At 35.0% G+C, this 15,844-nt stretch overlaps 1 protein-coding gene across 5 annotated transcripts; it reads right to left on the bottom strand.

Moving 5' to 3' along the window:
* Positions 1–2,794: 2,794 nt before the first annotated feature.
* Positions 2,795–15,185, bottom strand: LOC125659169 (monocarboxylate transporter 12-like). 5 transcript variants are annotated; one of them, XM_048890758.2, is made up of 6 exons: positions 15,082–15,176; positions 11,398–11,520; positions 4,874–5,017; positions 4,584–4,730; positions 3,352–4,395; positions 2,795–3,200 (listed from the first exon to the last, which is right to left on the bottom strand). In XM_048890758.2, the coding sequence occupies exons 2-6, from the start codon at positions 11,456–11,458 to the stop codon at positions 3,001–3,003; spliced, it is 1,596 nt and encodes a 531-aa protein (XP_048746715.2). In that variant the 5' UTR covers positions 11,459–11,520; positions 15,082–15,176; the 3' UTR covers positions 2,795–3,000. The 5 variants fall into 5 exon arrangements, with proteins under 5 accessions (XP_048746715.2, XP_048746716.2, XP_048746717.2 ...); XM_048890759.2 differs by lacking the exon at positions 4,874–5,017 and having other exon boundaries at positions 15,082–15,185; XM_048890760.2 differs by having other exon boundaries at positions 4,874–5,205; positions 11,398–15,132.
* Positions 15,186–15,844: the final 659 nt, after the last annotated feature.

Raw genomic sequence — 15,844 nt, 5'->3', positions numbered from 1 at the left:
ATAAGTATGGCACGTTTATTCTTGTTTAAAAGATAAAATTTATAAGGATGAAAGTTATATCTTCTAAAGTTAACGAGATATCTTGTATCTTTCATAAGACATCTTATATTTTTTTCTTTATAAGACATCCCATTACTTTCCAGTGGCGTAGCTTCCATTGAGGCAACCGAGGCAGCTGCCTCGGTAAAAAAAATAAAATAAAACCTTTTACGTTGTTAAAATGTCGATAGCTTCTGGGGTGTGTGTGTGTGTGTGGGGGGGGGGGGGGGGGAATTAACGTAATCTCAAATCCCCGTTGACAAATCAAAACCGATATTGAATCTCACGCTACGTGCGGTGCAACTTGCATTGAAATCAAATAGTGAAACTTACACTTGTGAAGCACGAGATAATATAATGCCAAATACTTGGGAACGCCTACCTATAATTTAACCGACCAATCAAAAGCGCTCTTTAAAATCACTCGGGGACTTTCCAATGAACTATCTGGAGCACGTCATGTACTTGCCGATATGTTTCGTTCACACTTACTGTAAATCCAAAGTAAAAGTGGTGTCGTCGGTTACATACCAATTATAGGAACACTTTCACGATTCGTAGCACAGAAATCAAATAGGTCAAATTTGTCTTACCATTATGAGAGAGGTGTTGCTGGAAATGTCCAACTCACGATAGAGGGCCTTTGCTGCTCAAAGGTTGTTAGCGCCGAGCATAGGTCTAAATCATCGGCAATGGTGAGATCTCCATATGAGCGAAACATTCTCGAGCGGAACGTTTTAAACAATACACAACCAACTAACCAAGAACAAGAGCTGTTCCACACAAATGTTATAGCGAGCCAGCGCGGAGCGCTGGCTCGTACTGCGAGCTCTAATGACTAGAGCGCGGGAAATAATCCGAGCTAAATCTCAACCTCTAACAAGAATTTTTTTTTGACGCCAATCCCAGAAGTCCCTTGTACAAAATGGCGGATGGTTCGATTTGTAAAATAATAATAAAAAAAATCTTTGAAGTATTACAAACCTTTCTTATTTGAAAGGAAAGGATGACAATCATATTCTTCCCCCTTTCTTTTTCTTTTTAAAATATTGTCTAAAGAAATGTAAACAGTCACGTCACAACTACCAGGCTACGTCACAACAAGCTCGTTGCATTTCCCACTAAACTGGTTCCTACATTGACGAGAAGAGCAAGACAGTAATCCTACGTATTGACAGTGAACCAGATCAGTTTTCCTTGTTTTCAATATAAATTTTTTGAAAATGTATTCAGATATGCTGCGCTCGCCCCAACGGTCACACCGTAATCATATTACTCAATCGACAGCAAACCCGAATTAATTAAAAATCACATTACGCAAATGCACAGATTTATACCATTTAATATCGTCTAATATGTTGTACGGTGTGACCGTTGAGACGAACGAAGCCTATTAACATCAGGAAATATAACGCGCTTAATGTAAACAGTTACAAATTGTGACGTCATATTAGCTTCAATGTTTTTTTTCTTCTCTCAAACCAAGCAAAAACAAAATGTTTGAAGCTATGAGAAAGCTTTCTGGAATTTAAAAACGTTAATTGTACTTTCTAAACAATCTAATTATTTTAATCACGGGATTGTCAATGAAGTATACAGCAGTGACGGCGACATTTTTCCAGAAGCATTATGGGTAATACTCATCTTTTTTCAGCTGATGAAGAGCAAATCACGTGACTTATATGTGTAATCATTGGAGCGAGCTTCGCTTGCTAATATGTTTTACGGCGTGACCGTGTTTGAGGGCGAAGCAAAAAAGTTTTGGCATTAGTATCTATATCCACAGGGGCTAAGCCCGTTTCGGGCCCGAACTTTGTGATACCTTAAATATATTTCTGGTATCACAGAGTTCGGGCCCAAAACGGGCTTAGCCCCTGTGTCTATATCCAAAACAGGACAAAAAACAACCCGAAGTTAGCACGCGGACGGAGCTGTATCAAAGCATCCTAATTTTGGACATTTGATCCGCCTATATATTGAACGCAAAAATATAACGCAATCGATGTAAACAGTACATTGTGACGTCATATTCAGCGTCGTTATTTAGCAAATTTACAAACATAGCGTTTGAACCACAATAAAAAACACGACGTTAATCGTGGAGTGATTATATATGATTAGGAAAATAAGATTTACATGCTTTTACGGATTTTATGTAACATCTCAGAACGACGTGAACTAGAGTAGACGAGATTCAAAATGGAGGAATACATGTCCACGCGCTAATATTCGAATCGACGCCATTGGTACCAAACTTTTCAAGTTCCATAGGTATGGTTTAATTTTTCAATATTTTCCTATATTTTCCTTTTAAACATGTATATACGTGTTACCTATAGGGAGAGCTCCGCTCTCACGGCCCTTCGGGCCGTGAGAGGGCTTCGCCCTCTGATATGAAAGGGAAAGGAAAAGATTGAATTATTTTATTTTTACACAGACACCCACCCACCCACTGTTTTAAACAAAGCACCATCGAAAAGTATACATCATATCAACAACTACAAATCCCGTGGGGGTCCGGGTTAGAATAGGTCCTTAGTAACCTTTGCTGGTCGTAAAAGGCGACTAAAAGGGGCGGCCCTTTTGATGAGACCGCCCGTGTCACAGCAGGTGTTGCACAAGAGAAAAAGGCCGTAAGCGCTGAGCATAGACCTAATGTTTGCAGCCATTCACCGGCAATGGTGATGCCTCCATATGAGTGAATATTCTCGAGTGTGATACAATCAATCAGTAACTACAAATAATGCACAATATATAGAGGTCTTTTATGTTTTAATTTTTCCATATTTTCAAACATATAAAACAGAGACACAATTCTTGGAGACACATTTCGCATATATCAATTACAATAATATTCATTAAACATTTCACCTCATCCATTAACATCGAACAAAGACGAAATCTCATTCAGAATCCCAATAAAATATTCAGTTCTGTCCATTTTTCTGTAGGAAAGATTGGTTAGTTCTTGGTGTTAGTCGTTTGTTTATCGATTGTCTTGTTACCATTGTGAGATATCGTGGATTCTAGCTTGATCCTGATCTCAGAATCCCTTCTTTGTGCCAAAGGTTCCAATAAAAACAGCAGAGCCGATAGGAGGGCATTGGTTCCGATATAATGGCAAGGAGCAAAATAGCTTCCAGTCATATCTCTAAGATATCCTTCAAAACAAATTAACAATGTTACTCATTCTGGATATAATACAAGAGAATATATATGACTCTCGTCATTCAGGATATGAATTACGTTTGATTTTACAGCATGCTTTATATGATAAGCTGGCATTCGTTTTTGTTATCAGAATAATCTTACCTGCAAATGGAATGGTCGTTGCAAAGGTGCATGTTTGAGCTAAAATCAAAAATGCATACGCAGTTGGAAATTTCTCGATCCCGACTATTTGGATCGTCATATGAGAGAAAAGTGCAAATGGAGATCCCGCAAACAATCCATACAGTATAATAAATAAACAGAAACTCCAAAACGAATGTAGGAGGCGAGTCATTTGCGATATTGTACCAGTAATAAGCATGGTTGAAACAATGATGTGAGAAGTACGGATACGAGGATTGTCAGACAAATAGCCCCAAGAAACTCGTCCTAAAAAATCCATGAAACCTGCAAGGCACACTAATATAAGAATCTCTCTGTCTGTGATACCCCTCTCTCGAGCAAATGCAGGTAGGTACACGTAAAAAATGGCGGGGATTACAGAGAAGCAAAAGCTGACTAAAAACAGGGTGAACTCGGTTTGTTTTAGAACTGAAAAATCCATATTCTTTATGTAGTCATACCACTTCATGCTTTTGTTGTTAACGTTTTTCGCTGATTTTTTAAACCTAAGATCCACTGAAGATATAGACATTAAGCTAATGTTACTAAGATATTGAGAAAAAGAAGCAGTTTTGTGTTCTTTCGACGTTGACACATGTTCATCCTCTGAAATTGTCACCGTTCGTCTCTTTTTGACTGGTTCTTGGGTTGCTCGAATATTAGGAAGTGACGTCGAAATGATGCCTGTCTCTTTTATAAACTTTAGGTTGTCTGTGTTCTTAACTATTGGTGAATGTAGAAGAGTTTCCCTTTCAGGAAGATTGCCAGTTTTCTTCGCTCTATATTGTTCTGGAGGAGTAAGTAGGCTTGCAGCAATCAATATATGCATATACACGCCAGCCACTAAAAACAGTGCCCCTCGGACCCCATACTCGTCTATGCAGAACCGTATAAACAATGGATACGCCAATCCTCCTAGACATGCCCCCGCCATAGTCAGACCATTTGCAAATCCTCGCCTCTTTTTAAAATATTTCCCAAGAATCACTAACATTGGCGGAAACAGGAATCCTGAACCACAACCTTAAAAAGACAAAACTCCACGTTCATTAATGCATCGTGTATCTTTCCGTAGATTTCTTTTTTCACATAATCTTTCAAATTACATGTATACTTATTAAGTACAATAATGGGTTTCTATGACAAGTAAAGTAAAATTGTTGTAAAGTATTGAAAGACAGTTGAACAAAGTGTAATTAACTTATATCTACCAAAGACAATGCTGAGAGTGAAGATGAGGAATTCCACGCTCATCGCGAACGCACTTAAAGCATAGGCAGACGTACAAAGAATGGCGCCAATCAGACAGAGACACCGCGAAGACCAGAAGTTTATTCCTATGGATAAAACAGGAAGGGCTGAAATACGAAAATACATAATTTATCAATTTCATCAACACAATTCAGTGACCTACCGAATTATATCCAGGAATATTGAAATTACTTATGAATCCGGCTATCAAGTCTTGCCTACTATGAAAAATCCAGCTATCAAAACTTACCTACTATGGCAAAAAACACGTTCTGAAGGGATGATATTAGTGATGTCACAGAAACACTTGCATCAAATATCTCCAAAAATTCAACAAAGAACAGCCCAAAGGCCTTGATTGATCCGATGTGCAGAAAGGAAATTACAGAACATGCTGAAATTAACAAAAAAATTTTTTTACCGCATCTACAATGTGCAGGTTTACAAATTACATAGAATAAACAGTGTTACTGATCCGTGCCGCTGAAACGGAATAATTTTCAGGGAGATTGTTAATCGTTATGTTTTCAGGAAATTTGATTGATCACTTTCGTTTATTCGGGTAGGAGACAGGTGGTGTATCTAGAAAAATATAGAAAACGATGTTAGGCAATGTAGAATAAACATTATCCAATAATATTATCATACTGGGAGTGTCTAATATAAAATTTGTTATTCTACATGTATTTGTTGTTGTGCTTAATAGATGTGGACGAAGTAAATCCTTATTTGGTTGTAACTTGCTACCGGTGGTTTAACGTCCGAAGGGCGGCTACAAGTGAGAAGCCCGTCAAAATAACCGAAGATTCATTTAAATAAATCTTCAGTAATTTACTTGTAGGATGGTCATATTAAAAAGATCGATTTATTGTACCCAGTGGTCATTATTCGATTTTTATTACCGCAATGATAAATCAAAGCTCGATTTTTATTACCGCAATGATAAATCAAAGCTCGATTTTTATTACCGCAATGATAAATCAAAGCTCGATTTTTATTACCGCAATGATAAATCAAAGCTCGATTTTTATTACCGCAATGATAAATCAAATTTTTATCAGATAACCATGTTACCTTTTCTCGTTTCACATCATACACAATTTACGTACAATAATAGATCTCTTAAATCCTATAAAGAAAAAACAATTAATAGAACGATAAACACGGACCCCTGGACATACCAGAGGTGGGATCAGGTTACTAGGAGGAGTAAACATACCCGTTGACCGGTCACACTCTCCGTGAAACCTCTATTTTGATCAGGAATTTTGTCATATATGTGCGATAATAAAGTTCTTTTCGGTTCATCAAAAGTTCAAATGAAAAGGTGAATATGACGAACAGTGATTAATATCATAACTCCTATAAAGGTGAAGATAACGAACAGTGATTGATATCATAACTCCTATACAAATGTATAATCAGGAGTAGCGCTAACACGAACCCCTGGAAACATCAGGGGATGGGTCATGTTCCTAGGAAGAGTAAGCGTCCCTTGTCGACTGGTCACACCAGCCGAGGACCATATTTCTCGGTAGGGTAGACGGAGTAATTCGTAGTCAAAGTCAGTGTCTAAAGAACGGCCTCGATTGGTATGAAACCTTCCAGAAGTTTACCCAATGACAGGTTGTATTGATCAATTAGATCGTTATAACGACCATAAAATTTGCGAAATTATTACTTTAAATGAGACTGTAGAAACCCCTGTAACATCACTTTATTCATCTGTAGCCTGCGTCGATTTCAAAACTGACCACACGCAGAAAACACTCTTTACGTAGTTGAGAGACATAAACACCACAGACAAGTGATAATGGAATATTGATACATAAATATGGGATGGTGACACTGTCATAAAGTTGAGTTTGTTAGTATACCGTTAATATCTATGTTCAATAAAATCTCTAAGTACTGACAATGTTAGTAATACTGATTTTAAAACTGACAATGCTAGTAATACTGATTCTAATACTGACAATGTTAGTAATGCTGATTTTAATACTAACAATACTAGTATTACTGATTTTAATATTGACAATGTTAGTAATACTGATTTTAAAACTGACAATGCTAGTAATACTGATTTTAATACTGACAATGTTAGTAATACTGATTCTAAGTACTGACAATGTTAGTAATGCTGATTCTAATACTGACAATGTTAGTAATGCTGATTTTAATACTAACAATACTAGTATTACTGATTTTAATACTGACAATGTTAGAAATACTGATTTTAATACTGACTGACAATGTTAGTAATACTGATTTTAATACTGACAATGTTAGTAATACTGATTTTAATACTGACAATGTTAGTAATATTGCTCTTAATACTGACAATGTTAGTAATACTGATTTTAATACTGACAATGTTAGTAATACTGATTTTAATACTGACAATGTTAGTAATACTGATTTAAATACTGACAATGTTAGTAATACTGATTTTAATACTGACAATGTTAGTAATACTGATTTTAATACTGACATTGCTAGTAATACTGATTTTAATACTAACAATACTAGTATTAGTAATTTTAATACTGACAATGTTAGTAATACTGATTTTAATACTGACATTGCTAGTAATACTGATTTTAATACTGACAATGCTAGTAATACTGATTTTAATACTAACAATACTAGTATTACTGATTTTAATACTGACAATGTTAGAAATACTGATTTTAATACTGACAATGTTAGTAATACTGATTTTAATACTAACAATACTAGTACATGTATTACTGATTTTAATACTGACAATCCTAGTATTACTGATTTTAATACTGACAATGTTAGTAATACTAATTTTAATACTGACAATACTGGTAATAAAAAAATATAATAACAGACATTACAATACCACCATCATATTAGTCTTTTGGAAAACGATATATCAACATTATTCATACAAAGCTAAGATACAACTTTATACTTAATTATGATCTTTATAAATTAAATATTACAAATTCTCCGTTTTGTACATGTGGACATACTAATGAAGATATATATCATTTCTTTTTTGCTTGTAAAAATTACTCCAGGGCTAGAAATGATCTTTTTAATCGCCTTTTCATGCTTGAGTTGGTTAATATTGATACAAAATTGTTATTATGCGGTGATATCAATTTACCTCTGCAAACTAATATAACTATTTTTTCAGTTGTTCATAAATTTATAGAAGAAACTTGTAGATTTGTTTAATCATTGTACATTATACCTGTTAATTATTACCTTGCATGACATATTGTAATATTTTAGGAGAGGGACTTGTAAGTTGTCAGAACTTGTTCCCAATCCTTTTGATTTCATCAATAAAATATGTTCAAAACAAACAAAAAAAACTGATTTTAATACTGACAATGTTAGTAATACTGATTTTAATACTGACAATGTTAGTAATACTGATTTTGATACTGACAATGTTAGTATTACTTATTTTAATAATGACAATACTAGTAATACTGATTTTAATACTGACAATGTTAGTAGTACTGATTTTAATACTGACAATACTAGTAATACTGATTTTAATACTGACAATGTTAGTAATACTGATTTTAATACTGACATTGCTAGTAATACTGATTTTAATACTGACAATGTAAGTAATACTGATTTTAATACTGACAATACTAGTAATACTGATTTTAATACTGACAATGTTAGTAATACTGATTTTAATACTGACAATGCTAGTAATACTGATTTTAATACTAAGAATGTTAGTAATACTGATTTTAATACTTACAATGCTAGTAATACTGATTTTAATACTGACAATCCTAGTATTACTGATTTTAATACTGACAATGTTAGTAATGCTAATTTTAATACTAACAATGCTAGTAATACTGATTTTAATACTGACAATGCTGGTAATACTGATTTTAATACTGACAATGTTAGTAATACTGATTTTAATACTAACAATGCTAGTAATACTGATTTTAATACTGACAATGTTAGTAATACTAATTTTAATACTAACAATGCTAGTAATACTGATTTTAATACTGACAATGCTAGTAATATTGATTTTAATACTGACAATGCTAGTAATACTGATTTTAATACTAAGAATGTTAGTAATACTGATTTTAATACTGACAATGCTAGTAATACTGATTTTAATACTGACAATCCTAGTATTACTGATTTTAATACTGACAATGTTAGCAATGCTAATTTTAATACTAACAATGCTAGTAATACTGATTTTAATACTGACAATGCTGGTAATACTGATTTTAATACTGACAATGTTAGTAATACTGATTTTAATACTAACAATGCTAGTAATACTGATTTTAATACTGACAATGTTAGTAATACTAATTTTAATACTAACAATGCTAGTAATACTGATTTTAATACTGACAATGTTAGTAATACTAATTTTAATACTAACAATGCTAGTAATACTGATTTTAATACTGACAATGTTAGTAATACTGATTTTAATACTGACATTGCTAGTAATACTGATTTTAATACTGACAATGTTAGTAATACTGATTTTAATACTGACAATGTTAGTAATACTGATTTTAATACTGACAATGTTAGTAATACTGATTTTAATACTAACAATACTAGTAATACTGATTTTAATACTGACAATGTTAGTAATACTGATTTTAATACTGACAATGTTAGTAATTACTGACAATGTTAGTAATACTGATTTTAATACTGACATTGCTAGTAATACTGATTTTAATACTGACAATGTTAGTAATACTGATTTTAATACTAACAATGCTAGTAATACTGATTTTAATACTGTCATTGGTAGTAATGCTGATTTTAATACTGACAATACTAGTAATACTGATTTTAATACTGACATTGCTAGTAATACTGATTTTAATACTGACAATGCTAGTAATGCTGATTTTAATACTAACAATACTAGTATTACTGATTTTAATACTGACAATGTTAGAAATACTGATTTTAATACTGACAATGTTAGTAATACTCATTTTAATACTAACAATACTAGTATTACTGATTTTAATACTGACAATGTTAATAATACTGATTTTAATACTGACATTGCTAGTAATACTGATTCTAATACTGACATTGCTTATTAGTTAAAAGCCGATAGTAGGTTTTTTCAGAATGTTTGTAACTGACTATGGTAGTGTAGTGAATGTACCAACTATTGCTTCATGTACTGTAAATTAGATGTCGAGCCTTTTAACGAAAATACCTGATGTATTGAAGAATCGCTGTGAATCATCAAACTGATACAAAACCCAAGCGTTTGCTCTTAACAACATTGAGTCAGAATCATGCATGTTTGTAACCACTTTTATATTTCAATTTCATCCAAAGTCGAACGGTTTTCTTTGAGCATGAAGAATGATGTTTGAATTTCAAACAATTTCTGATAGCTGAGTGAAAGATGACCTGTGATGTTAATTACGATCAACAAGATAGAGTATCCAGTCTCATCGAGGACTTGACTAAAACAGTCGGCGAGGACTTGACTATAACAGTATAACAGTCGGCGAGGACTTGACTATGACAGTCGGCGAGGACTTGAATATGACAGTCGGCGAGGACTTGACTATAACAGTATAACAGTCGGCGAGGACTTGACTATGACAGTCGGCGAGGACTTGACTATGACAATCGGCGAGGACTTGACTATAACAGTATAACAGTCGGCGAGGACTTGACCATGACAGTCGGTGGGGACTTGACTATGACAGTCGGCGAGGACTTGACTATAACTGTCGGCGAGGACTTGACTATGACAGTTGCCGAGGACTTGGCTATAACAGTATAACAGTCGGCGAGGACTTGACTTTAACAGTCGGCGAGGACTTGACTATCACAGTCGGCGAGGATTTGACTATCACAGTCGGCGAGGACTTGACTATCACAGTCGGCGAGGACTTGACTATCATTTGACTATCACAGTCGGCGAGGACTTGACTATCACAGTCGGCGAGGACTTGACTATCACAGTCGGCGAGGACTTGACTATAACAGTCGGCGAGGACTTGACTTTAAAAGTGGCAGTTTTGCTATGATGTTCTTACAGAATCTTCAGACCACCATCTTTGTCCTCTTCTATTCAGTATGAAAAAGGAGGACAGGTAAGTAGAAAAATCACGTTTAGGAATGTATGACTGCTTCCTGTCAATACGTACTACAAATGAACGCTATATAGTGGCGATAAGAATTAGAAAAATCATGAAAACTATGATGCAGATTCCTTAAAGAAAATTCCATTGTAAATCCAAAATAAACAAACTCAGAATAAATTTTGTATTCTTAGGTGCGGTTTCGGTATCAATGATTCCTGCCTGTCGTAATCATAATCCCTCGGTTTAAAGGTGTGCAATAAAAACGGTGTGCAGACTTCTCAATTCTTAGTTAATTGTTTCAGACTGACAGTTGGACGAAAGCAATATAATTCTCAACAGAAACAAATCAATTTGCTTGAAATGCAGAACAGGGCTAGTTGGTCCACCTGCACAAACATGTATGTTAGAAGATATTGCAAATACAGCAATGAGATTTGAAATCTGTAAAGTTAGGAGATGTCCCTCTACGTACTAAATGAAAGTGCAAAAATAGACTATACAATTTTTCTTTACCCAAAATTATCTATATAAAATTAGAATCAAAAAGTTAAGATTGTGAACATAGACCTATCCCATAAATCCTACGTTAAAAAAAGAAAATTGAGAGTTGAGCAGTATAGAAAATAAAAGAAAGATATGATTTAATTATCATTTGAATTACCTCCTAAAATCACCCAGGACCAGCCTCGATCCACTGGATTTCCAAGACTATCTGTGTCCATCTTGATATTTCAGATTTCAAAAAGTACAATCGTTCCAGCGAAGAAAAGAGACACTTGAATTTCTGAAATGTGAAATATTGAAGCATTATTTCGCACCTTGTAAATACATATTGATATAGAAATCATCTAAAACTCGGAGAGGTGTCACACGTTGTATATTAGTCACATGTATTATGTGACAACATAAGTTGCGTAGACGAGAGTATTAGGATATAAGAGACACTTGGATCAAAATGTTCATCCGAGCCATCTCGATCTTGTATTCAAGCAAATCTCGAGTGCCCTTAATCAATGTACATGATACTTTTACTTTCACTCATTGTTAAGTAAGGACCTTTAACCGTATTTGAGGATATTTCTTGTGCATCACAGACACTAAAAAAAACTCTACTATAACCCACAATGCTTTCCTATAACTACTGTTTATATTTAAGAAATAAATTTTATGTTTCAAACTAAATCAGGAATGTATTCCAGCATGAAGCGTTCCAGCAAATACCCTCATTCATTTTCAACAATTATATTTTGATTCTACTTTCATTTCAGTGGGAATTCGCAGCTGTAAATAGACAACTACATGTATATTTATCTGTATTAATGTGCATTTGCAGCGCGTTCATGGGGAAATGGCTATCATTACATTTTTATGTCCCTCTTCGAAGAAGAGAGGCATATTGGTTTGCACCTGTCGGTCGATCGGTCGGTATGTCGGTCGGTAGACCACGTTGTCCGCTCAATATCTTAAGAACCAATCACTTGATCGTAGTGATATTTCATATGTGGGTTGGTTATGCGAAGAAGAGGACCCCAGTGGTTTTTAAGGTCAAGGGTCAATCTACTCTAGACATAGGAAGACCTTGCCCGCTCAATATCTTGAGAACCCTTTGCTTGACAGACATCAGGCTTGGTTCACTGGTACATCTTCAGGAGAAGATGACTCCTATTGATTTTGGTATCACATGGTCAAGGGTCAAACTGGACATAGGAATATGCTGTCCTCTCAATATTTTGAGAATCCTTTGCATGGCAGACAATTATACCTCCGTAAACGAAGTTTGGGGGCAAGTTGATTTCACGACGACTAGCCGTGGGTGCATTTTGTCCGGGGATTTTGTTGTGGAAATGTTGTACACATATGATTTGTAAAACTATGCACTTTATATTTTCAGATTGATTCCTTTAAATTCATAGGAATTTGTAGTATTTTCCATGATACATCTGTACATTCCGCCACTATCCAAAGGTCGAAGTGAAGATAACCAACAGGGATCAATATCAAATCCTATAGAAAATACAGTGTTATCTTCACGTTTTTCCCATTACGACAGATCTAGTTGTAATTGAATAGCTTTATGCAGTTCATGGTAAAATGTTCTTGTAGTTAGATGTTGAACAATGTTCGTTATTTTCACTTTTTCATGCTGCTTGTTACAAATTTAGATACATTCCAGTAGGTCAGTTGGTAGACTATAAGGCTTACACTATAGGGTGCATTAAAGAGCAACAATTATGGGATTTTATCTTCTCTAGTGGTTTAAGACTGTTAATAATTTTTTTTTATAATTCATTGAAAAATATCAATCTAATCAGTAATGTTGGATTTGGACACGGTTGGAACGTCTCTGTTCTTGGTTTGGGTTTCCACAGTCTCGGAACTTTATTGCAAGTCATTCTAAAATTGGAAAGGCTGTCTCAAATAAATATGAATACATCAGTGCATTAATATCAAGAGTGCTGGTCAGATGTCAAAGGCTTCTTCATGAGAAGAAACAATTTCCCGCTGTAACCTGCAACTCGACATTTAGATATATGTACATCGACGAAGGTTTATCTATTCATTCATATGAAAGATGAAGATAACGAACAGTGATCAATCTCATAAATCCCATAAGCAATACAAAATAGATAGTTGGGCAAACACGGACCCCTGGACACAGTAGAGGTGGAATCAGGTGCCTAGGAGGGGTAAACATTCCCTGTCGACCGACAGCATTTGACCCAATGATAGGTTGTATTGGCTATAACTACCATAGAATTTGCGAAATGCTAACTTTAAAACGAGAGTATTGAAACCCCTGTACCATAAATTTGTTTGTCAGTAGCTGTCCTCGATTTAAAAACTCACCATATGCAGAACAAGCTCTTGCGTATCGAATCAGTTGAGAGATGTAAACACCATATGCAGGTGATAATGGAATATTGCTACATGAATATGGGAAGTTGACGATGAAGAAGCTGAAATTATCCCGTTTGTCATAAAGTTGAGTTGTTAGTTTGCCGTTAATATCTACTTTCAATAAAATATTTAAGTATGGAGCAGAAGTGGACGACTCTGTGGTATCTTTTATTTCGAGCTCGCAGGGACATATCGAATCGACATATGAAGAAAAGTTATCGTTTTTAATGGATAAAACGTCGTCGATATATTTAAGTGATTTTTCTTCTTCTCACGTAGAAGTTTCTGAATAAATTATGCTTCATATGTAGATTCAGCACATCCCATTTAACACTTTAAGTCTTACATACCTGTCTCATGTTTGGATATTATATTCAACATAAACAATGGCAAACGAACAACACAACTCCCTGATAAACGAGAAGAGGTTTTCCATCGTTGAATTTCCAAAACTGTGTTGCAATATTCCAGTATCACCTGCATATGGTGTTTATTTCTTTCAACTGATACAATATGCAAGACCTTGTTCATCGCATGATCGGAGTTAAAATAGAGACAAGGTACTGACAAACAAGTTTTTGTTACAGGGGGTTCAACAGTCTCGTTTAAAATCAGCATTTCTCAAAGTCTATGGTCGTTATAAGTCATAACGGTCCAGTTTTATCCATACACTCACCTATTCTTAAGTCAAATGGTGCCTGATGTTGTTCATACAAATTGTTAGGCCGTTCTTTACACACTGATTTTCACTATTGATTACTCCGTTTACCTGATCAAGATATAGGGCTCACGGCGGGTGTGACCGGTCGCCAGGGGATGCTTACTCCTCCTAGGCACCTGATCCCACCTCTGATGTGTCCACAGGTCCGTGTCAGCCCAACTCTTAATTTTGTATTTGTTATAGGAGTTATGAGATTGATCACTGTTCGTTATCTTCGCATTTTTCATTGATCCCATTTCATTATCATCATGTTTTTAAGTAGATGTATATATTATATGAATAATGATTAGTAAACCTTTTATGTAATAAAATAGATAGTAGGGTTCACACAAGTATGTTGCCTTGTTTCATAATCTTAAGTAAAATGATAATGACATCGAGAAAATAAAAGAAAAAAATGTTTGAACTAAATATGTTTGTTGAAGTGATGCAGATAGCAGCGTAAATAAATCGTCCTAAGCATCATTAGTTTCTATTTATCAATATGGGTGCTTAAAATAGTTCCCAAAAAACTACGTTAATCTAATGCCTGAACAACACGTGTTTGTGGACTACATTTACCGAATGCATGAACATCACGTGTTGTGGACTACATCTACCGAATGTCTGAACAACACGTGTTTGTAGGTAATCTTGCCGGAATTGTTAAATTACTATCATATGAAAACGAGTTTCTTTTGACTCAACAATGCTAGTTGATTAAATAGTTTCACTAGTAAAACTTACTTGTTCTTCACCGAGGGCATGTCCTTGTCATGGCACTTTGTAGTACATTCTTGCCACAGAAACATTGTTCAAATATTTGTCAAGATAACAGCACCTTCGTTATCTTTAAAATTTACGCGTTGGTTTAATTTGAAGGTTATAGAATGTGTTTACTTATCGGTCAAAGTGATATTAAATTTGATTTGATATACACCTTTATAATGAAATCGATATTGAAATTAAAATAGGGTCATGTAATTTACTATTGCGCTATATCATACTACCAACTAGTTGGTCAATGATGCAGTGACGGTGAAGCACTAGTTACACCAAAGTTGTCAGTGTTGGTTATTTGTATATTGCTTAACGTCCCGCTCGAGAATTTTTAAACTCATATCGAGACGTCAGCATTGCCAGAGAAGGGCTGCAAAATTTAGGCCTATGCTCGACGATTACGGTCTTTGAACAGGGATGGCTCTTTATCGTACCACACCTGCTGTGACACGTGGCCTCGTTTTTCACGGTCTCATCGGAAGAACCGTCCCATTGAGTCGCTTTTCAGGACAAGCAAAGGGTACTGAGGACCTTTTCTAACCCGGATCCCCGCGGGATACCAATGTTGTGACTGATAATCAGACAATATTGTGATGATACTATGTCGTCGTTCTACCACGTCATCGGCGTCCTGCTATCGCCTCATCGACACCAAATTATTGCACCGTCGTCGTCGTTCCTTTGCTGCTGTGTCAAAAATGTTAAACAATAAAACAGCTCTACCGTGTTC

This window comes from Ostrea edulis, chromosome 9 (assembly GCF_947568905.1).
Source record: "Ostrea edulis chromosome 9, xbOstEdul1.1, whole genome shotgun sequence".
Classification (NCBI taxonomy): Eukaryota; Metazoa; Mollusca; class Bivalvia; order Ostreida; family Ostreidae; genus Ostrea; species Ostrea edulis.
This window is presented reverse-complemented; position numbering and strand designations above follow the sequence as displayed.